This window comes from Meriones unguiculatus, chromosome 1, assembly GCF_030254825.1.
Source record: "Meriones unguiculatus strain TT.TT164.6M chromosome 1, Bangor_MerUng_6.1, whole genome shotgun sequence".
NCBI lineage: Eukaryota > Metazoa > Chordata > Mammalia > Rodentia > Muridae > Meriones > Meriones unguiculatus.
This window is the reverse complement of record NC_083349.1, coordinates 52,293,702-52,318,397: the sequence shown is the minus strand read 5'-3', so window position 1 is coordinate 52,318,397 and position 24,696 is coordinate 52,293,702. Positions and strand designations below refer to the sequence as shown.

The 24,696-nt window shown below is 38.4% G+C and overlaps 1 protein-coding gene across 3 annotated transcripts in view; it reads right to left on the bottom strand.

Annotated features, from left to right (window-relative positions):
* Tnks2 (tankyrase 2) overlaps positions 1–24,696 on the bottom strand; it is a 61,014-nt gene that overhangs the window by 18,618 nt on the left and 17,700 nt on the right. The window contains exons 7-18 of one of the 3 annotated variants that reach the window (XM_021631274.2): positions 23,673–23,739; positions 21,071–21,257; positions 19,874–19,995; positions 16,889–16,980; positions 16,721–16,799; positions 13,097–13,268; positions 11,582–11,661; positions 6,737–6,882; positions 5,557–5,722; positions 4,289–4,508; positions 1,846–1,955; positions 723–911 (exon numbers count right to left, since the gene is read on the bottom strand). In XM_021631274.2, coding sequence (XP_021486949.1) covers positions 723–911; positions 1,846–1,955; positions 4,289–4,508; positions 5,557–5,722; positions 6,737–6,882; positions 11,582–11,661; positions 13,097–13,268; positions 16,721–16,799; positions 16,889–16,980; positions 19,874–19,995; positions 21,071–21,257; positions 23,673–23,739 — 1,630 coding nt within the window. The remainder of the gene's footprint in view (positions 1–722; positions 912–1,845; positions 1,956–4,288; positions 4,509–5,556; positions 5,723–6,736; positions 6,883–11,581; positions 11,662–13,096; positions 13,269–16,720; positions 16,800–16,888; positions 16,981–19,873; positions 19,996–21,070; positions 21,258–23,672; positions 23,740–24,696) is intronic. The other 2 variants (XM_021631276.2, XM_021631275.2) reach the window with 2 other exon arrangements.

Sequence of the window (24,696 nt, the reverse complement as noted above, 5' to 3'; positions counted from 1 at the left end):
GACCTCAGTGGCAGAGGCAAGGGAGTACCCCTGTTCCAGTGACTGATCCAGATTTGGGAACTACAAAGGAGCAGTCATAGACTAAGAAAGAAAAACCTACAACTTACTACACAAACTTAAAAAATATTTTAAGTATTAACTTTATTCATTTTGTGTGCATGTATGTGCACAGGTGCGTTTGTGCCAAGATGCACAAGTGGAAGTCAGAAGACAACTTGTAGGAGGCAGTTCTCTTTTCTCTCAGGTAGGTCCTGGGATTAAAGTCAGGCTGTTAGGCTTGACAGCAAATGCCTTTACCAGCTGAGCTGTACTAGCAGGCTCTCACAGACAGCTCTTCTAGGGTAAGAACAACAGTGGGAAGAAGCAGTGAGGAACAACAGAGTCTCTGCTAATAGCAGCTTTGCAACTACACCTTGAAAGCATCGGATGCACTTAACTGGGGATGCACTTAACTGGGGAAAGTGGGTAAGACCTTCAGCCTAGGATCATGCATTGTAACAGCATTCACAGAGGGCCTGGGCCTGTTTTGCTTCCCAACCACTGTTCTTTTCCCCATATCCAAAGTCCTTAGTATACAATAACTGAATAATATCTCTATTATATACTTAGTATAACACAAAAGGATTCCTAAATTTAAATCTAGGCTAAAACCATACTCACTATGCAGACATTTTATACATGTCATGTGTACTTTCTGAGTTTTCAAAGAGCTCATCACTTACTGAAACTAAATCTAAAGGTGTTTGTCCTTCTTGATTTTTAAGAGTAGGATCAGCTCCATGGGCCAACAATAAAGCACAAAGCTGTGTCCGTCCCTTTTGGGCTGCTTCATGTAACGGTGTGAAAGCCCACTTGTCCGTGGCATTGACACACGCATTGTACTTTATCAGTAAAGCTGCTACGTCTACATGCTGTAAAAGAAAATATTCCTGTTACAGTTGGAAATACTTTACGGAACTTAAGAAACTGGTTCTGGCCCAGTGCGGTGGTACATGCCTGTAATCCCAGGACTTGGGGAGGCAGAGGCAAATGGATTTCTGTGAGGTCAAGGCCAACCAGGTCTACAAAGTGAGTCCAGGACAGCCAAGGCTACACAGAGAAACCCTGTCTTGAAAAACCAGAAAGCAAACCAAACCAACCAAACAAAAACAAAAGAAAAACAAAAAAGAAATGTTCTGAGCTGAGCATACACTCAGAAAATAAGAGTTCAAAGGTAGACTGGTCTATACTGAGTTCCAGAACAGCCAGGGCTACATAAAGAGACCGTGTCTCAAACAAAACAAAACACAAAACCAAACCTGGCTCTATACCTATCCCCTTATATTGGAAATGAAAAGGAAAGTTCTTTCTTCCTAGCACTGTAACTTATGGGTAGTTGCTTAAAAATTACAGTTCAGACTTCCATAAACTAAACTAATACAACTCAATGATTTCCAACTAATTTTTGAATTATAACTGGTGAATATAATTTACAAACTGGCAGCATTCCTCAGTTATTCAAACTATACCACTGACAATGGCCAATGTTGACCAGAATCTTTAGGGTTGTTGGAAATTGGTAATATATTTGAATCTCTAAAGATTCCTATGAAACTTACTGATTTTTTACACACACACACATACACTCTTTCAGTATTTCATCAAAATAAGAGACAGGTGCCAAGGATACTAAAACAAATGTCAGAAATATGTTGTCACATCATACAGCATGTTTATAACAGATTAACAACTAAAACTTCTGTTATTTAATGTCTTACTCAATTCTTTGTGAAACAAGAAGCTGAGCTGTGACCCTGACATCCACTTTGAAAATCACACAGGTTTTCAATACAGCACAGAACTTACCCCATATGACGCTGCATTATGTAAAGGGATGAGTCCTCCTTTGTCCTGGGCATTCACATCAGCTCCATGTTGTAACAAATACTCTGCAACTTCCAAATTATTGTACCCAGCTAATTCAGGAAGAAAGCAACATTACTTTCACTTACACATTAGAAAAATCACATCTTAACCATATAGCTATATATTTATAGAAGATTTCGTGTATCTTTCTATTTAAAATTTCCCTACCAAAGGCCTTGTCTTCTTGGTTGTCACATGTAACACCCTAAAGATAGGTGTATGACACCAAAGACGAAAACACAGGCACCAATCATCTAGTTGCAAACACAAAGCACCCATTCTCAGGCAGTTGTAGAATCATGCTTCAGTCTGAAGACAGAGCTTAGGAGCGATCTCTGCAGGTCAGTAGAGTAAGCTTAGTATTGCTAACACCAAAGAATAAGCTTACTGCTCTGGAAGCATGACTCAATCTATTACCTTGTCAGCCAGATCAGTAAACTCTCTTATGGCAAAATATCTCTAGACACATAATCACAGACAGAAAGTAAGTTTGTAAATTTTTTCAATATTGAAATGATAATGGTTTTAAAAGTTTTATCATGTTAATCTTAATGCACATCATCCCTTTGAAGGATATAAAGGATCTAAACTGTTACAAGGTGCAGGATGTGTATACATGTGGGTGACTGTGAAAGTCAGAGGTGAAGACAGTGTTTTTTTTCTCCTATTGCTCTTCTCTTTTGTTGTTGTTGTTTTGTTTTGAGACAGGGCTTCTCAGTGTAGCTCTGGCTATTCCGGAATTCTACAGATCCGCCTGCCTCTGCCTCCCAAGTGCTGGGATTAAAGGCTTGTGCCATCAGGCCGCCCAGCTGCTTTCCATTTTTAAAAATTTTGTATCATTACTTATTTAGTATCTGTGCATGCTTGTGGTCAGAAAATAGCTTGTGGGATTGACTCTCCTTTTACGATGTGGGTCCCGGATGCTGAATTCTGTGGCTAAGTGCCTTTACCCGAGGCATCTTAAAGATTCCCGGACCTGGTCATTCGAGATTGACCTCGCAATGAGGTGGCCTCTCACTGAGTTTGGCCACCGAGCTCTAGGGATGCAATTCCCCGCCCACCCCGCTGCTAGGAATGTGAACTCAAGTTCTCATTCTTACAAGTTTTCATACTTGCATGGCAAACAGTTTATGAATACATTTCTTCCTTGTCAGAAGTGAGCAGACACATTTTGTGTACACAATGTGTTTGCAACTTACAAAGAAAATGTGGACTTAAAATAGTGATGTCAAATGTTCTAAATGAGGGGCTAGAGAGATGGTTCAGCAGTTAAGAGCAGTTATTCTTGCAGAGGATCTGAGTTTAGTTCCCAGAACTCACAGAGTAGTTCACAACTCAAGAGTAGTTCTAATAGATCCAATGCCCTATTTTGACCTCACCGGTGGTACACAGACATGGATGCAGGCAAATCACATTAATAGATCACAAAAACACTGAAAAGTTGAGGCTATGACATGGCTTGGTGAAAAGCTGATGTAAGTTTGATCCCTAGAAGGATAACTGATTCTGGAGAGTTATTCTGACTTCCACACACATGCTATGGCATAAGGACCCAAACATGTACACACACTGAACAAACACATTTAGGAAACCACGATTGGCAAGAGGTCTATGAAACTCTGCAGGTCTTTTAAGTCTGCCTGATTTTTGCTTATACTTAGTTATCACTAGAGAAAATGAAAATTTTAGCTTCCTATCAAGAAGGGTGGCTTATGCAGGCAAGTTTTTCATAACTCTCTTCAAATATGAATCTATGTAGTGATCTCAAAGAACGCATTTCAAAGCTCAGTGATTGGCAGAGCCAATTTCAACTGTTACCTGAAAAAAAATTTTTTTTGAGCTTGTCTCTCACTATGTAGCTCTGGTTCTCCAGGAACTCACTATATATATATATATATATATATATATATATATATATATATATATATATATATATAAGCTGGCCCCTGCTTCAGAGATCTACCTGCTTCTGCCTTCCAAATATTGGAATTAAAGGCACGCGCTACCACGCCTAACAACTATTCTTATTGAATGTAATCAGTACTAAAGGAAGTGAAATTCAGCTAACCACTTAATACATAAACACACATACTAGGTCAGAGTGACAGGGTTAACAGATAATCTGACTTGCATCTTCCAAATTTACTTAGAAGTATTTTATTCAAGAGTAAAGATGAATCTTAGGCCTGGTAGGATGGCTCAGCCTGTCATTGTACTTGCTGCCAAGGCTGCCAACCTGAGTTTGACGGCTGGAACCCACAATGCAAAGAACAGACTCGAGAAGCTGTTCTCTGACCTCCCATGACTGGACCCCACCAAAAATAAATCAATAACAAAAATAATTTTAGATGTCACCTGCCTACATCTAGTTTCACTCGTTTACCTGCCAAATGTAAAGGTGTAGAATGGCGACCTTGGGTATCACGGCAATTTACATTATCAGGGGAAGACAATTTCTTCACTCTGGCTAAACAACCCTTCTTGGCAGCATCTAGGAGAGCTGCATCACCTCTAAGTAGATCTTGGATATCTGTATCTCCATCTTTGACGAGATCCAGAGGAGTATTACCATCTCTGTTTTTCTTTGTAGGGTCTGCACCATGCTATTCATGAGAAAAAAAAAGGGGGGGATGATAGTAGGAAGTGGCTTAGTGTGTGTTGTCATTGAGAAAAATAACCAGAGTAAAGGAAATCATTTAATACTAAATCTAACCTGATTGTTATTGTTATTAATGCTTACATACCATAGGCAACTGTAACACATTAGTAAGTATGTATGTAAGAACAGAAAACTTAGAGTAAAAGTTTTTGGCTATGTAATTTTAAGTTTAGTTTTATCATTTTAGACAGTCTCATGTAGCCCAGGTTGATTTGAAATTTGCTCTATAGTTGAAGATGACCTTGACCCAATCACCTTCCTGTCTCTATCTCGCACACAATGAGAATATAGGTATGTACCACTATGCCAGGTTTATGTGGGAATAAGTCCCAGGGCCTTGTGCTGCTAGATAGGCACTCTACTAATTCAGCTACATCTGCAGTTCTTACATTATAGTCTTATAGACCACTGCCAAATATGGAGCCCACTGTTGACTGAATTTTTTCCTTTTTTAAAAAATTGGCTCTCAACTGTGCAGCCTTGGTTAGCCACCTGGAAACAACTCTGTTGACCAGGCTGGACTTGAGCTTATAAAGATCCACCTGCCTGTGCCTCCCAGTGCTGGGGTTTAAGGCATGCACTACCATACCTAGCTACACTTTTCCTTTATATAAACACTGTATGTATGAATCTAGGCTGTAATATTTTACAGTAAAGTATCTGTATCTATGCTAGAACAGCACCATCAATTTATAGACTATTAAACAAACGGGGCTTATAAACCACAGGAGTAATTTGAGGTTAGATTACCAAACAGGAAAGTCGGATGGCAACCAGAACCATCACGTGATGAGTGGCTATAGAAATAAAATCCCTATGCTGGTATATATACATGTAGACACAAATGTTCATATCATTTTCCTTTGAAATCTAGTTTTAGTACTAGATAACTGTGCGTCTGTGCTTTCACTGGTGTAAATTCTGAATCAGCATTATGGGAAGGACAATCTGAGTACTTAGTGATCCCCGCTATATCAAGTACTTAAGCATACCTGGAGCAGAAGTTTGCAAATTTCATATTTTCCTTTTGCTGCAGCTTCATGTAAAGGTGTGAACTTCCACAAGTCAGCTACATTAACCACTGCTCCATGCTTGACAAGAAGCTCTGCAACTTCATAGTGTCCATAAGAACATGCATTGTGCAAAGGAACAAGGCCTCTGAAAAGTTAAACAAGGGGCATAATCTCAGCAATTATTTATAACCAACCATAGACATTTCTTCAACTGCCTACAGGAGTATACTGGTCATACTCTGTAGAACTCAAATCTAGGGAAATCAGGAAGACCTTCTGAGGGGAAGAATTTAAGAATATTTACGAGAATATGATAAACATTTACATATAGACTTAACAAACATCTAGTATCATGTATTTTTAACAAAAATAATTTCAAGATAAAAATATTTTTAGCATATCCTCAATGAACACCGAAAACCTTATTAATCAGTATCAAAATCACAAAAATAAAATTTCCTTGGCAATCGAATGACAAAGCATTAAGTGTAAATGGAGCCATTTACATTTATTTTTAAAATTTTTCATTTTTTGATACATGGTTTCTTTGTGCAGCCTTAGCTGTCCTGGACTAGCTTTGTAGACCAGGCTGACTAGGCTGGCCTTGAACTCATAGGGATCCAACTACCTTTGCCTCCCTGAGTGCTAGGATTACAGGCATGTACCACTGTGTCTGGCTGCTAGTTTTTTTTTTTTTTTCTTTCTTTGTAAAAGAAATGGTCATGAGCTGGAGAGTTAGCTCGGTGGTTAAGAGCACTGTCTGCTTTTCCAAAGGACCTGGGTTCAATTCCCAGCACCCACAGAGCAGCTCACATCTGTCTGTAACTCCTATAACTCCTGTTCCAGGGGACCTGATCCCCTTACACATGCAGACAAAACATCAATGTACATTAAAAAAAGAAAGAAAAAAGAAATGGTTGAATACTATAGCCCATATTAGTCTCAAAGCTCCTAAGGCTTGGTGTCCAGGTGCACACCACCATGCTCAGCATAAACTATTAACTAAGGTTAATAAGCTATCAATGAACCAATGTAAACAATCGAACTATGTAAATAAATAAATATATAAATAGAAGTATTTTTACAACTTAGCGTGTAAGTCTTGTAGTTTCCAAAAAGGTCGTGTAAAGATACGGTAGAGACATGGCAGTTATCTTACCCTTTATCTTTAGCGTGCACATCAGCTCCGTGCTGCAGCAGATACTCCACCACAGACACTCTGTTGTACCCAGCTGCAAAATGGAGGGGAGTTGACTGGCGTCCTTCAATGTCTCTACAGTTGACACTCTGAACAGTACAGAGTTTCTGTAGATTGAACACAGCACACACATGATGCTACATATTTTCTTGCCTTGTTTTAACACAACAGATATTTCAAATGTTTGCCTTATTTTCTTATTTCATTAAATAAATATTTCAGAGACTATTTTTCCCCCAAGACACGGTTTCTCTGTATAGCCTTAGCTGTCCTGGACTCACTTTGTAGACCAGTCTGGCCGTGAACTCACAAAGATCCACCTGCCTCTGCCTCCTGAGTGCTGGGATTAAAGGCGTGTGCCACCACACCCAGCTCAGACACTTCTTATTTCAGCTTTTCATTTACCAACTCTTCTGGTCCTCTCATCTATGATTACATATTTTACTTTTCTGAAAGGTAGTAAAATTTACTGTTTACAGGTTGGAGCGATTGCTCCATGGTTAAGAGCACTGGCTGCCTTCCAGAGCCAGGCCCAATGCCCAGGCCCCACATGGTGGCTCACAACCATCTGTAAATCTAGTCCCAGGGGATCTGACCCTCACTTCTGGCCTCCACAGGCACCATATATGTGAACATACACGGCACACAGATATATATGCAGGCAAAGGCTGCACAAGAAATACAATAAAAATTACTATTTACATATTGTAACCTAACTTCTATAACTCTTAGTAGTAAACGCATACTAGATCACAGCAGCACTTAGAGAAAAATGCAGAGTCCCAAATCTGGTACCTACAATCAGAATCTGCATTTTAAGCCAGCATGATAGTATATGGCAGTTATGGCAGCATTGGAAGATGAAAGCAGAAGGGTTATGAGTTCAGAGCCTGCCTGGACTCCATGGTAAGACTTTCCAATGAACAACAAATAACACACAGTGAGTCTACATTTTAATAAGGCCTCTATTTACAAGCATATTCCAAGTTTGAGAAGTAATGCTGCACACCAGTGATTCTTAATATTGATATATACTGGTCTTATTTTCAAATTTTGTAAGTCAGTGTCTGGATTTGTAAATTTGCACTCTTACCAAGTTTCTAGGCTATCCAGTGGCCAAGGAATCACATTTAAGACAATAACTTAAACTGCTCTATATATAATGAACTAAGCAAATGTTGCTGGTGATACATGATCCTTGAAGAACTAAAAATATGATCACTAGAACTATTTTCCTGTGCTCTTTGGTTCAGATGAGTAAGTCTAGCTCAAAAGCTACACCCCAAATATTCTTGAGGATTATGCAGAGAATATGGGGGAATAAAAGAGTCAAAAAAATATCAGCATTAATCACCACCACCATCATCAGAAATAAGTTTAGTACGCCTCATCAGTGGGTTTATCTCAAAGGAAGCCACTGAACTGGTAAAGCTCATGAAACACAGTTGTTAGAATTGATGGATGAGGTTCCAGTTGCAGAGCCATGTTTCAGTGGGGTCTGAAAAACAATCTAGGAATGAATGTGAACCAACCAGCTGTTGGCACATGTGGTAGTCACCAAAGATCATTTTAATATCTTTTTAATGTTTTTGTTCATTCTGATATTAGGTATTATGACAGTTAATACAGTCAGGTTGCATGCCTTAGAATCACCTAGGAGACAAACCTCTGGCATGACTCCAAAGGATTTTATGAATTAGGTTAGCCTCTGGGCATGCCTTCCAGGAACCATTAGATTATGTTAACTAAGTTAAGACCCATGTTATCTGCGGATGATACAATTCCATGGGCTGGCATCCTGGGCTGAATAAAAGGGTGGGGGGGGATGAGCTAAAATCCTCATTCATTGATCTCTGCTTTTTGATTGCAGATGCAATGGAAGAAGCTACCTCAAGCTACTATTGCCACACTGGACTTTAAGCCCAAATAAATCCTTCCAGTTGTTTTATGAGGTATTACAGGTATCCAGAAAATGGTATGACCTGTTAGACCAATAGTAAACAAATACAAGTAAAAATGCAAATATTCACTGGGCAGTATAGAGAACGCTCTGTCCTAAGAATTCATACCGAGTCACATGTGCAAAGATAGAAAGCTCATGGAGATAAATTTCCAAGCGATTTTAGAGTCAGAGGGCAAGGAAGCTAGTCTAATGCTTATCACAGAGAGAAATGGATGTCTTATTTAATCCAACAGCATAATTTTGTTTTCTAAATCCAATTAGTATTTTAAATTCATGTCATCCTCTAGACTCCTTCTATTCCTCTGAAAACCAAGTTTATACTTTAAAAAATACAACAACAACAACAAATCCTAAACTAAAACCAAAACTACCAACAACAACAAAAAAAGGTGGTAACACAAGCTGGTCTCAAACTAATGATCTCTCCCTCAGCCCCCCAAGTGCTAGGATCGCAAGAGTATGACACCATTTCTGGTAATGTTTAGTCTTATGTTTATTAAACACTTTGTTCTGAAAGTAAATGAACATATAAAACTCATCACTCTCCTTACTCACACACACATAAAATCATCTAGTTTAAAATGAATGTCTTTAAAGCTGAGCTCTGTGGCTCACGCCTGTAATCCCAGCAGTCAGGGAGGCAGAGGCAGGCGGATTGCTCTGAGTTTGAGGCCAGCCTGGTTTACAAAAGTGAGTCTAGGACAGCCAAGGCTACCCAGAGACACCCTGTCTCAAAAACAAAACAAAACAAAAAATAACAACAAACAAAAAACAAAAGAACAAACAAGTCTTAAAGTTAATAAAACACAAATCACTTGACTCATGAAAAACAAATCAGAAACCCTTGTTACATCTGATGTTTATATTATTTGCACTGGCATAGCACAGAAAGAGGATCATGTGCACTCTTAAAAGAAATTCCAAAAAGTAAATAAATTCAGGGCTGGCAAGATGCCTCTGCCGGCACAGGTGTAAGTCTGGAAACAGAGTGTGATCACTAGACCCCCTGGAAAGCTGGAAGGAGAGAAAGCATGCCATGATCCTCCCAACACTGAGCCCATTTAAAAGGTCAATGTAGAAACTCTCAAGAGCTCTAGAACGAGACCAACCTTTGTAAGTCTTCTTTTACTATTTTTGAGACAGAGTCTGACTGCGTAACCCTGACAGTCCTTGAACTCACTATATGAACCAGGCTGGATTTAGCTTTCTCTGCATCCTGGGTGCTGGGATTAAAGGAATGTACCACCATGTCTAGCTCGTATATATTTTTTAAGAAAATCTATATAAATTTATAGAAAATCTACTACACAGACATTCAACAGCATTATTTCAAACAGCTGCTTCTACCACAAATTAGGGAATGTGAAACTTCTTAGTTGAAAAGTCTTTGAGGAGCGGGGGGAAGGCTTTTCTCCCTGGTTAGTTTTGAAAACTGAAATAACATTACTGCAGCATTAAAGGATCATTTACAAGGCGGGTGCAATGGCACACACCTGTAATCCCAACACTCAGAGATAAAGAGGCAGATGGATCTCTGTGAGTTTGAGGCCAGCCAGGTCTACAAAGCAAGTTCAGGAAAGCCAAGGCTATACAGAGAAACCCGGACTCTAAAAAATAAAACAAAACAAAACCACAAAAACCCCAAACACAAAACAAATGAATTAAATTCTGGTTTATATTACTTGAATTTTAAGTCCTGGTCTTTTAAAAACATCAGGCTTTTGGGTTATTTATCTAGACAGACATTTCTGTATATAATAGGAACCCACAGTAAAGACAGCTAAGACATCAAAGTGTGTATAGCACCAGTGAAAACAGAATTTGAAGGAAGGTGACTCAGGGAGACTGCTGCTGGGATGGGGCAGGTAGGAAATCGGTGCTCTGTGGGAGAAGAGACTGTCAGCCACCTGAGCACGACTGAATGGGTCCAAGCAGTGGCGACACTGTGCGCACACAGCACAGACAGTGGCTTCGCAGGCAGAAGGGGGTAAAGGAATGACCAGAAGAAACCTGTACTCAGAAGGGACACTGGGTTCCTTTTGTGTATCAAATATAAACAGTAACAAGACTGCAAAACATCACACAAAACTTCCTCTTTTAATTGGTATTGCTTTTAGACAGTCTTCCTAAGTAGCTCAGGCTGTCTTTTAACCCTTAAACCTCCTGTCTCTACCTCCCTAATGTTTGGATAATAGGTGTGCACTATTATGCGGAATACACATTTCTCCTTAAAAATTTAATTGAAAAAAAAAGATTATTTTATGTGCATGAATATTTTGCCTGCATGTATGTCTGTGCTCCACATACATGCCTGGTGCCCATGGATGTCAGAAGAGGGAGGGCGTTGTATCCCTGGAACCAGAGTTATGGGTAGTTGTAAGCCAACATGCTGGGAACTTGACATAGGGCCTCTGCAAGAGCTGTAAGTGCTTTTAATTTCTGAACCATTTCTTTAAGTTTTATTTATTTATTATATATACAGTGCTCTGTCTACATGTCAGAAGAGGGCACCAGAGCTCACTATAGATGGTTGGGAGCCACCATGTGGTTGCTGTAAATTGAACTCAGGACCTTTGGAGGAGCAGTCAGTGCTCTTAACCTATGAGCCATCTCTCCAGCCCTCTGAACCATTTCTTTAGCCCCTCATTCTTCTATTATAGGGACAAGTGAGTTCTTTAAGACAATTGCATTTGATACTACATGAAGAACATTTCTCAGTGTTTCTTACTGCAGAGGAATTGGTATTTTTATCCTTTTAATAAGGCTCTTTGCCATAACAGTACTGATTTATTAAACAATGCCAAAATATAAACCAAAGATTAACAAAACTTATTGTATCTTACCTTTACAGTTTCTACATCACCAGCCTTTGCAGCCTCCAGCAACTGTCTGTCTGCTTCTGAGTGACCTAGTGAGATGCCCTCTGAGAGGGGCAGAAGAATGGTTAATTTCCATGTAGAAAATAAGATCAAACTTTATAAAGTTTTTGTTGTTTTCGAAGACAGGATTTCTCTGTGCAGCCTTGGCTGTCCTGGACTCATCTTGTAGATCTGCCTCCCAAAGTGCTGGGAGTACAGGTATGTGCCACTGCTTCAATGGTCACCTCTTAAAAACGCAGTTTCTGAATTTGCTAGTTTATACAGTATCATCAAAGGGAAAAATACTAAGGCTACTAAAACTTTTGAGATTATATACTGAGCAAAATATATACGTGTGCTAACAATAAAATGCCATTTAAGCAGTGTAAAGAAACATAACCAAAGTGAAAGCCTGCCTGCTTTATAACCAAGCCATAGGTGAGCGCTGACAGAAATCTAAACATGGTTCTGCCCTTGTTATCTGAACTAGCACAAATCACTTTAATATCCTAAGACTCAAGTTTTTTCAGTTTTAAAGAGTGAAGTTGGATTAGAAAGTAGCTAGTCATTTTCAGTTTAAAATTGTGTCTCACAACTCAATTAAAATTTCTGAAAAGTATGTACAACAAAGGAAGTTCCAAATCAAGATTTAAGTTTTAAAAATTAAACCCTGAAATAACTAAAAGAAAAGATATATATTTATCTTAGGATAGACATGAAGAGTAGCATATCAAAAAAGAGCCAAACTAAAACTGATGTGGAAAAATACCGGGGCAAATCTCCTGCAACAGAGTAACAAAGCCAGGGACAAGATGGACAGACTGACACTGTAGCTTGGTACCAGAAGAAGCTCACACCCAAGCTCTACAAAGAATGAAGCAGCCCGTGTTTAGGGAAGTATCACCAGGATTGCTAAACCCCTATCTTTTAATGTTTTCCTTGCTCTAAAAAACAGCAATTACTATATTTTACTTGATTAATAAGAGCTTTTAAAGCATCCCCACCTTTGGTTTGGGGTATCTCATTATATAGTCAAGGGAGCACTGAACTTATGACCCTTGTGCTCAGCTTCTCCAATGTTGGCATTGACAGTGTCTCAATGTCCAGCTTCTTAAAACTTAAAAAAGGAAAAGGAAGAACAAAGACAGGGTCTATGTATCCCTATCTGTCTTGGACTTCAAGAGATGTGCCAGTCTCTGTGACCCAAGGACTGGAATTAAAGATGTGACCACCATGCCTGGCAAATCAGCTTCATAAACTTTAAAACTTGAGTGCCCCGAATTTCCTCAGAGAAACCAGACAGAATATGCTACTGAACAAGTTATAATTATAATTTAATGGCATTTAAGTATCAAATATAATGAGCTAAGAATAAGTTAAGTAAGTCAGCATTTCTCAAAAATCTTCTATTTATTACCAACTCCTACATACCACACCTGATTATGTGAAAAATCCTAAAGGTTAATCTTTAAAACAGAATGCCACAGAAGCACCGAATACCTTGAAGCAGCTGCTGTACATTTTCATTCCCCATCTGCAAAGCGGTGAAACCCTGGAGGGATATGATGTTCGGATCGCACCCATAGCTCAGCAGCAGGCGGCAGGTCTGTAGATGACCACAGTGTGCAGCTCTGTGTAGTGACGTCTGTCCAAGACTGTCCAAAGCATTAACCTTAACAACGCACAGAACACTGAATTAGCATTGGTTCATCACCTAAAATCATCCAGTTATGTACTTCTCACTACTGAAAGCCTCTATTATTATTTTTTAAAGAAATCAACCGTCCAGTGCCAAAGCAGGCATTTTTTCTTCAGAACTAGAGTACAAATTCACCAGTCCATGAAGACTGATAAAAGTCAGAATGAAAATCCAACTTTAGATGTGGGCTGCTAAGTATAGTAAGTTAAACATTTAAGCTATATTTAGCATTACAGCATTTATTTTAAGTTCATCCTATTAGACCTAGACATTGACCAAAAAAGCTTGCATCTATGAAATTTTATGGGTACTGAATTCTTATGATTGACTCCAAGATACACAACAGTCAAGGACAAACAAGACTAGAGGTGAGTTCGGGTTAAATACCCATTCCTATTTAATTGATCTTCTACACCATGTACCATGTAGAATATAATGTGACCAGCATACTGTATGTCGACAACGGAACACTCACCAGCAATACAATGGCACTATTGACATGTTGATCACTCTCCAAAACATTATATTAAATGGAAAAACCTTACCCTAAAGACTCAAGTTTATGACAGATAAACCTCAAAATGGCTGTTATTGTTAGGTATAGAGATGGCCTGAGATGACGCACTGTTACGGATTGAATTCAGGACCTTCTACATTGAGACAGTCTACCTACCGTTCAGCTATCCACCACCCATGTCTGTCTTAGCCCAAGTTCCTTAATATGTCTGGCTGCACAGATAAGTATGTTAGAATTCAGCAAATATACAATGAAGATTTGCACATTTCACCCCATATAAATTTTTGTACCTAAAGAAAAACTGTATAGAAACATCCAGGTCTAGCTGATGTATGTACACAGAGTATTTAGTGTGTACACAGTAATCTGCTAATGTAGACATGTTGATGGATATGTAACATAGCATAGCTAGTGATCACATCCACGTAGTGGGTACTTAACTTTTTTGTAAAATTTTTTCAATTTGGTTCTGTCTTTAAAACTCTTCACAAGAAACTAAGATCACCTCTGAGACCATCTCATTTCCATTCTGCCTTACTATGAAAGTAATTCTTCAATAAATAACCAAGCCTAGGTACACCAATGTCTTTTGAGACACTGGCCAATTAATAGTCAAAATCAGAATATTTAAAGATGGATATAGCAAGATCTCAATGAGCACAGAACTAGAATGAGTGTCCATGATTACAGAACTGAAAACCTATTTAAAATGCTGAGGGCTTTAAAAAAAGGGAGGGGGGATGGCTGAAGAGACGGCTCAGTGGTTAAGAGCACTGGCTGCTTTTCCAGAGGACACAGGTTCGATTCCCAGCACCCACATGGCAGCTTACAATTGTCTGTAACTCCAGTTTTAGCAAATCTAACACCCCCCTACCAATGCACATAAAAAATAAAAGTAACCCCCCAAAAAAAACTTGTTTAGGACAATTTTTACTCACATACCCAAACATATTTTTTTGAAAAACATCCAGTGAAAGCATTGAGTGAGTAACATATATTAGGGTGAACAACTTTGCTGGTTTGCCTAGGCCTATCTCAGTCTTCAGACTATGATAGGGGTTTTTTGAAACCCCCAATTCTGGATAAAAGTCAATGAGTGGTCTCTAATCACAACTATCTCACTAAGTTTCACAGCTCAAATTCAATGTGTGTCTGTATACTCTTCAAAAGTAATGTGCCATATGTAGGAAAAAAAAAAAGCAATCAACAGGAAGGCACAGAGCAGAGACAAATGAGGATGCCAAGCAGTCAAGCAGAAATGAACTTTATTTTATTCAGTAATTTACAGTAGGAAAAATCACAGTTTACATTATCAAGAACTTCCCAAAGTCAAAGATTAGGACATTAAAGGCAACAGAAAAAGAAACTGAAAATTTTAAGTGATCCCTTGAGTGTAGAAATCCAAAGAAAGACAAGTAAGAAAACTGACCTTCAGAACCCAGTGAGGATAAGGTCTCAGGGCCACTCAGGGCCTCTGTTCTTTCTTTTCCTTTCACTCACAGCAGCTCCATTTCTGTACATATATTGAATTTTCAGTAAAATTTTTCTTTGAGGAAGGCAAAGATCTTTGGATTAAAAACTGGAAACTAAAGGCTAGAGATCATTCAGCAGTTAAGAGCACTGGCTACTCTTCCAGAGGTCCTGAGTTCAATTCCCAGCAACCACATGGTGGCTCACAACCACCTATAATAGGAACTGATGCCCTCTTCTGTCATGCAGGCATACATGCAAATAGAGTACTTATATGTTCATATAAATCTTTTAAAAAACTTGGAAACCATTAACTATCATTTCTGCTATGTACACCTTCTATTCAGTATTTTTTAAATGAAAAGATTTTAAATTTGGTATCTGTGTGTGAGTGTACGGGTGGGTGGGTGGGAGCATGTGTGAGACAGAGGACATATTTTGGGTCTCAGTTCCCTCTCACCTTCCACTGTACTGAGGCACGACTTCAGTTTCTGATACTGTTAGCTGGCGGGTGAACCGGCCAATTTTCCTGTGTTTCCCATGTATCAGAAGGAACAGAGAGAACAGGTGTGTACCACCACACCTGGCTTTCCACATGGATTCGAGATCCAATTCAGGTGGTTAGGCTCCAATGGCACACGCTTCACACACTAAGCCTTTTCCTGGGCTTCAGTACTAATTACTCAGTAAGAAAATGATTTACAGCTTTGATGGAAGTTCAAGGGGTAAAATGCTCTGCATTCAAATGGCAACTGAACAATGTCAGTTTATCCACAAGGATATATATGTTGCCTTTAGTCCAATTATTTCTTTGCTTCTAATCAAGTTCTTTGTGTTAGAGAAATGGTCTAAGTACAAACTCTATACTGCTAAGTAAGAGGAGTTATATTAACCAAGGAATTTCAGATGTGGGTCAGAAAAGAAAATTAGAGTTATATTGGTCTCCTGCTGAGGTAAAAGGTGCCTGAGTGTGTACTGTTAAGAAAAGTCAAAGATAACTTTGGTCAGTGGATTAGAAGTGAAATGGAGAAGGAAGAACATAACAGAAATGTATGCATGAATAAATGCATAAATTTCCTAACAAAAACAAAAAACTAGATTTGGGAAGTGTGTGTGTGCGTGCGTGTGAAGATCAAGAGTACAGCCTGGCTGTGGCTCCTCACCCTCTACCTTGTTTGAGACAGCTTCAGGCTGGCTGGCCTGCAAGCATTTAGCTTTTTTCATCTCTGCCACAGGAGCACTACTACCCCTGCTTCTTGGGTTCTGGCGATCTGAACTCAGGCCCTCAAAACAGTGTGGTAAGTACTTTCAAACAGCCTGGGACTGTTTTGAACAGAAACAAACCTTTTTGATAGAGTGAATAGTTTAATGAGCTAGACATCCATTATACAAAAAGTGACTCACTGGGTTACCAAAGATTACCAGAAACGGTGTATACCTTTGCTTCATGCTTCACCACGACTTCAACAACATCATTGTGAGCTTTCTCAGAAGCCACGTGCAGAGGAGTCAGGAATCTTAAAGAGAAAAAGCCAGCCCCACAATAAGTATATTTTCCATACAAAAAAAAATGTCATTAACATCTACTAATTAGAAGCATACTCACTCTTTAGTCTTTTCGTTGGTGTTCGCTCCCTTTCTTAGCAGCAGTTCACATATTTGCTTTCTTTTGGGATATGGAGATGCAGCAGCACAATGCTAAATAATTTAAATTGCAGCATTAATCAAGGACCATACAGAACCATTTTTACTTAAGAACACTTGTGTTTCCAATCAAGGATAATAAACGCAATATAACTTCTTTGTTTTATTTTACCTGAATTTGCTCTTGAAAGATCTTCTATTGGAGAGAAAATTCTGACATGGCAGGCAAATCCCACAAATTAATAATAAGTTACTAAACATCATGGTTAAACTTTGTCCTGTATTTTTGAAAAAGCCACTACTGATAGGATGAAAAATGTTACATTTAGAAGGTTAAAAAAAAAATTCAAATGCTGGCGTCTCTTTTCCCTGTGCTAAAGATCAAATCTATCACTTCACAGATGGTAGACAAGCGCTCTACAACTGGGTTATTTACCCTCAGCCCTGAGTTTGCACTGTTACATGAAGAAAGCGTACCCATCTGTTCTGTTCTTAATTCTGCTGGTTTAACAGCACCGATGGGATGGCTGCTAAGTTGAGGATCTTCCTCAACTAGTTGCTATAGCAGAAGGACCTTCAATTATCTGTTTTGCACAACCTGTATTGTTTGTGGCTACAGCTGTTCTGAGTATCAAAGAGGGAAAGAGACAGGAAGTAGGGATTCGCCTTTTATAAATACATTATCTTTACAATCTCAAATACAACACAAACCTTTACAATCTCAACATCCAGGATAATACTCGAGTATAACAGATATTCAATATCTTACTGATAATTGACCAAATCAATGTGTGTATTTGTTAAAACCAAAATCTGAAAATTGTGAGCTAAAAATTCTGGTTAAAACTTTAAAGCAAAGATGCTCTACATATCAAAATATACAGTTATCATGAAATCTGTTCTCCTGTTACTAGTCATAAATTTTGTCAGTTCCTCACAATTGTGTTCCTGATTCATTTTTTTGATATTGCTGTGGTCACCAAAATCATTCCTTTACCCTCAATAAAATCAAGTCTAACTGGTACACATAATTCTTTTGACATTCTAAGGGAAATAAATAACCCTAGAACATTTATTCTGAGTACAAATAACCATAGTTAATTTCCAAGAAATTTTTATTACATCCATCATGAATTAGAGCCTCACTCTTCTCTACATCCTAGGGAAGGGCCTGCAATCTCTGGAAACCAAGAAACTACCCTGCACAATAACCACCCGTGAATGCTTATGTCCTAGCAAGTTTTAAGGTTAAAGACATCACGCTTAGAGCAGGGTACTTGGAGAAGAACAGTATATAGCACATTTTTTCATCTGTGCTGTCTTGCTTTCATTACCTGAGACCAACTATGATCTGATATTATACATGGCTCTGAGAAGGGTAAAGAAACCCTGTGCTGCTGCAGTGAGATGGGAGCTGCATCTCTGTCAGAGCATGCAGGCTGCATATGCTGCCGACGCCTCAGTAACTTTCCAGCTGTGTTACCGGGTCAACTTAAGTGTACAAGAAATGGCTATTCTACTCAATGGCTCTAAAGTGCGGGGTAGTGTGGTGGCAACAATGAGACGCCAAGAAGCTACAAAGCGCTTTTTAGTTAGCTGGAAAGTTTTGACTAAGAGTAGAAGAGACAGTGCGTGCTGCGGTTTACCAGGCGTTAGCGGTAAGGTGGTTAATCTCCCTGTGAGTAAAGTATAAATTAAACTATCACAGGTATGGGGTAGAAGAAACCATAAGTAGGGTGCAGTACTACCTGTGATTTTTGTGCAGTGAGTGGGGAGTTGCAAGAGACCATCCTCAGATAAGTGAGTACAAATGTATTAAATGATTTTCACACGATAGAATTTTCTAAGATGTTTGTCTTTCCAAGCTTCCCCCTATCAGTTTTAATGTCACTACGGTTTTAATTTTTGACTTAACAGTTTTTGGTTTGTTTGTTTTTTTGGCTTTTTGAGAAAGGGTTTCTCTGTGTAGCCCTGGCTGTCCTGGACTCACTCTGTAGACCAGGCTGGCCTCAAACTCACAGAGATCTCCCTGCCTCTGCCTCCTGAATGCTGGGATTAAAGGCGTATGCCATCGTGCCCCAAAACAATTTTTATTAGTCTAGAGCTTTATTTTCTTTTAAGTTGTATTTAAACAAAGTGGCAAATTTCTGTTTATATTAAGGCATAAGGAAGAAAAAAGATATCTATCCGACAACCTACTTTGCTTACTTCCTTCTATGTAAGGAACATCCGAGGTTTATTAAGAATTTACTATTTCCTTTAGGAATTTCTACTTTTAAGGGAGTGCTGGCCATGCTTCCGCATGTCACCACTGACCTCTACTGGCTTTGGACTTCACTGCTCACAACTGCTTTAGTCCAGTTTCACAGAAATCTCCTCCCCATGCCCTGCCTCCACTTGATTTTTTTGAGATAGTCCTGCTGGTGTGGTTCAGGCTAGCCTCAAACATGTGGCCCTCCTACCTTAGCCTCCTGATCCTGGGATTATAGGTGTACACTATCATGTTCAGTTTGTTAATGGAAGTAACTCTTAAGATATTTTCTTCAAGCTTATGGAAAACCACAAATGATTAATTGTACGTTACACCCATAATAAAAAGTTACATAAAGCATGCAAGAACAAAGGAAAAATTGTTCTCCAGATGGGTTCTACTAGTATTATGTTTTGGGAGGTGAGGTTGTCTATTTTTCTACAGTATTAAAATTTTATATATATATATAGATGGGTAACTGACTTTAATTCAGCATGGTAGCAAATGCCTATTTCAACATTTGAGCACACACCTGAGGCCAATCTGGCTGATATCGCAAGATACTAGACTCAGAGATTCAAAACAGAAAATATCAACAAACAAACAAGTGCTTTAGAAACAATGCCATCACTAAAACCAGACATTATGATTAGTTTTTGATTATTGTATTTTAAAAGCTTAAGTTTGAAACGTTACCAGTGCTGTTTCATGTGTTTGAGGATGTTTGAAATTCACCATTTCCAGAGAAAGATGCTTTTTGATTCTAGTGACATCAGCTTCCCGCGCAGCTTGCAGCAGTGAGTGGCCTTTAAATTCATCTGAACAAAGAAGCATTTACATCTACATGAAAACTGTCATAGTAATGAGGCTTGCCTGCACAACACTATTATTTTTCTTGTAATTATTTTCAAAATAATCTCCAAATAGTCAGATTAAGGCTCTAGAGTCTCAAAATATTGTTGCTGATAATAATAATTAATAACAGACACAATGGCATCTAGCTCCCTTTAGTTATGGTTTAATTCATTCTCAAGTATAAGCATAAATTTTGGCCATAGCAGATTCACTGTCCATATTTTCTACCTGGATTAGAGACAGCTACACTATTACAATCTAGTCCCAGAGTGTTCTGAGACTGTGCAAAGGGTGACCATAATCCCATGCTAGTATACAGCAGCAGAAGACAGTCCTGTTCATACTTATCAGATAACTGCAGATCAAACACACTGGCTTGTCAAGGGATTCTTGGGATGAACAAAATTAAAGAAAGCATTTCCTCAATGTTTCTCTTTTACTTATCAGACTTGTGAAATTACTCATTACCATTTACTGTTCTAGAATAGTGTAAGTTTGGTTCATTCACATGTAATAATACTGTATCTGAATCAAGTGCTTATTTCTTACTATATTTACTTTAGCTACACAGAAAACCATAGAATTTTGTCAAAGTAGTAAACAGTATTATATGCCACAAGTCAGAGACCATATTTACAAGATAACAAACAAATTCATTTAACATTAACTAGGAAGTTCCAAAAATGAGTACAAACTAAGGACTATTATCTATAGTTCTTAAACTGAAAAACCAGCCCAAATATATTTTCACACAGTATCTAAATTATTAACTATGCTAAAAAGATTCTCATCCATAAAGAAAATATTTTACTATTTAAACATTCCCAAAAGTAAAATCAGAAAGGCAAAAATAAAAAAAAAAACATCAGTTCATTGAAGTCATCTTGAACATTAATCTGGTTTATTTTTGAGACAAGATCTTACTATATAGCCCAGGTTGCCCTTGAAGTCAAGAGCTTCATCTGCATCTGCCTCCTAAGTGCTGGGATTAAAGGATTTCAACAATACACTCATCTGGAACATCACTTTTATACTTACACGATAGTCTTTCCTTCAATTGTGGTGTGGGAGCCAAGTCTATAGCACTTTTATTGTGACAATTTAGCAGTGTTGGGTCTGCCCCATAACTTAGGAGAAGAGAACACACTTCAACTCTATTCTTAGAAGCTGCCTCATGAAGAGGAGTAAATTGCCACAAGTCCATTGCATTTACGCAAGCGCCATGCTGGGGAAGAGAAGGTATATAGTTAGTGTTCAGTTCTTAAAAGAATTTAAACTTATTTAATGTTGTGTAGTTCAACATGCAAACTGGAAACAAGGTTTTCAAAATCTCTCTTCCCTTTTGGAGGTGTAATTTATATACAGAGAAACACAACTCTTACTAAGTGTAGCTTAATGAATACTGGCAGATATAAACCCATTCTATCACACAAGAAACAAGACTCTCTTACCACAGAGTGTTTCCTATGTTTCTTTCATTGGCATTTTTTGTCCCATTCTTTTACTGCCTCATTTATGTGTTCATGGATTTTATAAAAATTACAGAGTACACTGTCCACATATAGCTTATTAATGTCCTCAAGACTCATGCTGTATCACTAGTTTAAACTGCTTAGGAGCTTTTCATTACACTGTAATTTACTTAGCCAGCTAGGAGAGAGATTGACAAGGGTAAGACAGCAGGGAGGAGGAGCCTGAAACAAGATTCCTAAACGTGGTTTGACTCGTTGATACTATACTTCCATTAGCACAGAATTAAGAGAGCTTTTAAACAGTTAACATCACACATTATACTTGGCAAATTAAAAGCTCTGGTTTTTTTTGGAGGGGGTGTTAAATTAAAAAAAATCTATTGTAATTACATTTATCTGCATATGCCTATGTGTGGGTATGGGTGTGAGTGCAAGGTGCCTCAAGGCGAGAAGAGGTAATCAGATCTCCTGGAGCTAGAGTTAAAAGGCTGTTGGTGGCGTCCAATGTGGTCTTCTGCAAGGCTGTGTACACTCTTAACCCCAACCATCTCTCCAGCCCCTAAACTCTAGAATTTTTAAAAACATAAAGTAGACATCATATCTTTTGCACTACTTTTGTAAAAAGAACTTAGGTCTCTTTGCTTATTATATCTGATCATACTGGCTTCAAATGAAGCTTGCTCACATTTATTCTTAAGAGGTTTTTGTCAACCTGCCAATTTTTTAATATATTCTAAGTTTTTATGGTCGACTACACTGTAAATAAATCACAAATAAAAACATTACTCAATGATTTTAGGTAGACCCAAAGCCTTAATACTGTATAGTTGTGATGAACTATACAGGTAAAGTGACCATTCTGAAGCCATTGAGCTTCACACAGGACTTTATACTTTCACTATCCATTATATTATTATCCACTTAACCATTCCCTCTACACGAATAAAGAAAACAAACAAAAGAGTTAAAAACAGAGAACCAATTGGCTTCATTTCCTCTAATTCTGTATCAAGCCAGCATTAAAATCTGGATCACAATAAAGTTAAAGACAGAACATTCTGGCAGTCCATTAGACTTTCTGACATTTTCTCCCAAGCAAAGAAAAAGTAGTCAATGCTCAAAAGAGCTGTTTAATTATCAATCTGACAGAATTTTCTCCTTTCTCAGATTAGACTACTTGCTTTCTTGCACTTAAAGGCTATGAAGATGAAAGGTGAGAAACTGATTTGCTATTCTTCAAAATAAAAAAAAAATTATTCGTTTATTTGTGATACTTTGATACAAGATCCCACTTATGTATACCTAGCTGGCTTAGATACAAACCAGGCTGGTTTCAAACTTAAAGATCCACCTGCCTCTCTGCCTCAGGAGTGCTGGGATTAAAGGCAGTTGACAACCTTATTCTTTAAAAATTTTTAACAATTATTTGTTGTGTGCATACCACATGCATGTGTCACAGTACACATGTAGAAGTCAGAAGACAACTAGGAGTTGGTTTTCTCCTACCATGTAGACCCTAGAGACTGAACTGAGGTCATCAAGCTTGGAAGCAAGGGGCTTTGACCACTGAGAGATCTTGCAAGCCCTCCTTGCTATTTCTGTGTTTGCTGGTGTCATGCTTCATTATTTAACTTAGGGATGTGATTTGGTACCCTTTGTTCCTAGGTATACTGAATATTTTGGTCACAATGAATGTCTTTTAGCCAAAAACTTTAGCAAAGGTTGTCAAGCTGGTGCTTGCCCAGGACCTTCGTCTAGGATCTGATAAGTCCTTGATCCCTCACCATAGATAACACCCCCCCCTTTTTTTTTTAGTTTTTGGTTTATTGAGACAAGAGTTTCTCTGTGTAGTCCTGGCTGTCCTGGAACTCACTCTGTAGATCAGGCTTGGCTCCAAGCTCAGAGATCCACCTGCCTCTGCCTCCTGAGTTCTGGGGTTAAAAGCATGCACCACCAATCTTAGGTAACACCTTTAGTATGCTCTCTTTAGTGCTACTACTTTACATTGCATGTTATTTCAAAAATATGAAGTCAAATGCTAGCTTATTAATAATCTGCATGTAATTATTATAATTATTCCCACTCTCTACCAAGTACCCATAGACACACTATGCATTTCAGATAATTTTGGGTAATTACAGAAAATAGTAAGGCATAAAAGAACTAACCTTGACCAGAAGTTCAGTTACTTCATAATGACCATAAGAACAGGCATTGTGTAATGGTACCAGATCACTACGATGAGAGTGACAAAAAAAAGTTTGTTATTACAGAGTCCCTAAATCTAAGGCAATCTACAAATTGTAATTCCCGAGTTTCTTTCAAATTTATACTCCTTTTCCCCCGACTACTACTACTGGTTACTTGTTTGTGCTTACGTATTTCTAAACTCTGTACCTCTAAACCAATTTATTCTCTAAGCTCTAGGCAGACTTTTATAAAGGCAAATTCCTTATAGGTACTCCTATTTAATAGCATTTTCTTTCTTGCTCTGAAGAAATGGTTCTAACTTTTATTTTTTCCTTAGATGGTTTCTCAGTGGGCAGCCTTGGCTGGCCTGAAACTATGTAGACCAGGGTGGTATTGAACTCAAAGACATCCATCTGCTTCCGCTTCCCCAGTGACGGGATCAAAAGTGTGTGCTGGTTCTAAGTTAACACAACACACACAAGGATCTGAGCTCTTCTCTGGCCTTCAATTCCTTGTGTACTGCTCCCAGGTATAATTTCCTTCCTTCCATTGGCCTGCCTAGTATTCTAAATACAAGCTAGGTCTCTCTTGAAACATCTGTTAAAATTGTGTAAGGTAAATACTATAGTCCCCAGTAAAAACTGAGGTCCAATTCTTTTGTAATGTAATGGAACTCCTAAATAGTAGAACCTTTCTGGCTTCCACCTTTAAGCCTCTTTCTGTCCCTGGGGATCAGCATTAACTGCCAGAGCAGTCTCTGGTAATACACAGCTCATTCCTTGACTGGAGACCAATTTCACTGCTACTCACTAAATACTTCTGTTTGAATTTCCACATACTCTCATAAAACCAAGAGCTCTCAAAGTCAGCACAAATGGTTTTTTGCCAAACCATTTCCCTTCCTATATTTCAATTTGTGTACTGTGGGTCTAACTGACTTAGTTTCAGGACATAAAAGCTTTCTTTCTACTCCTCTCTTGTGATCCACACACAGATTCTCAC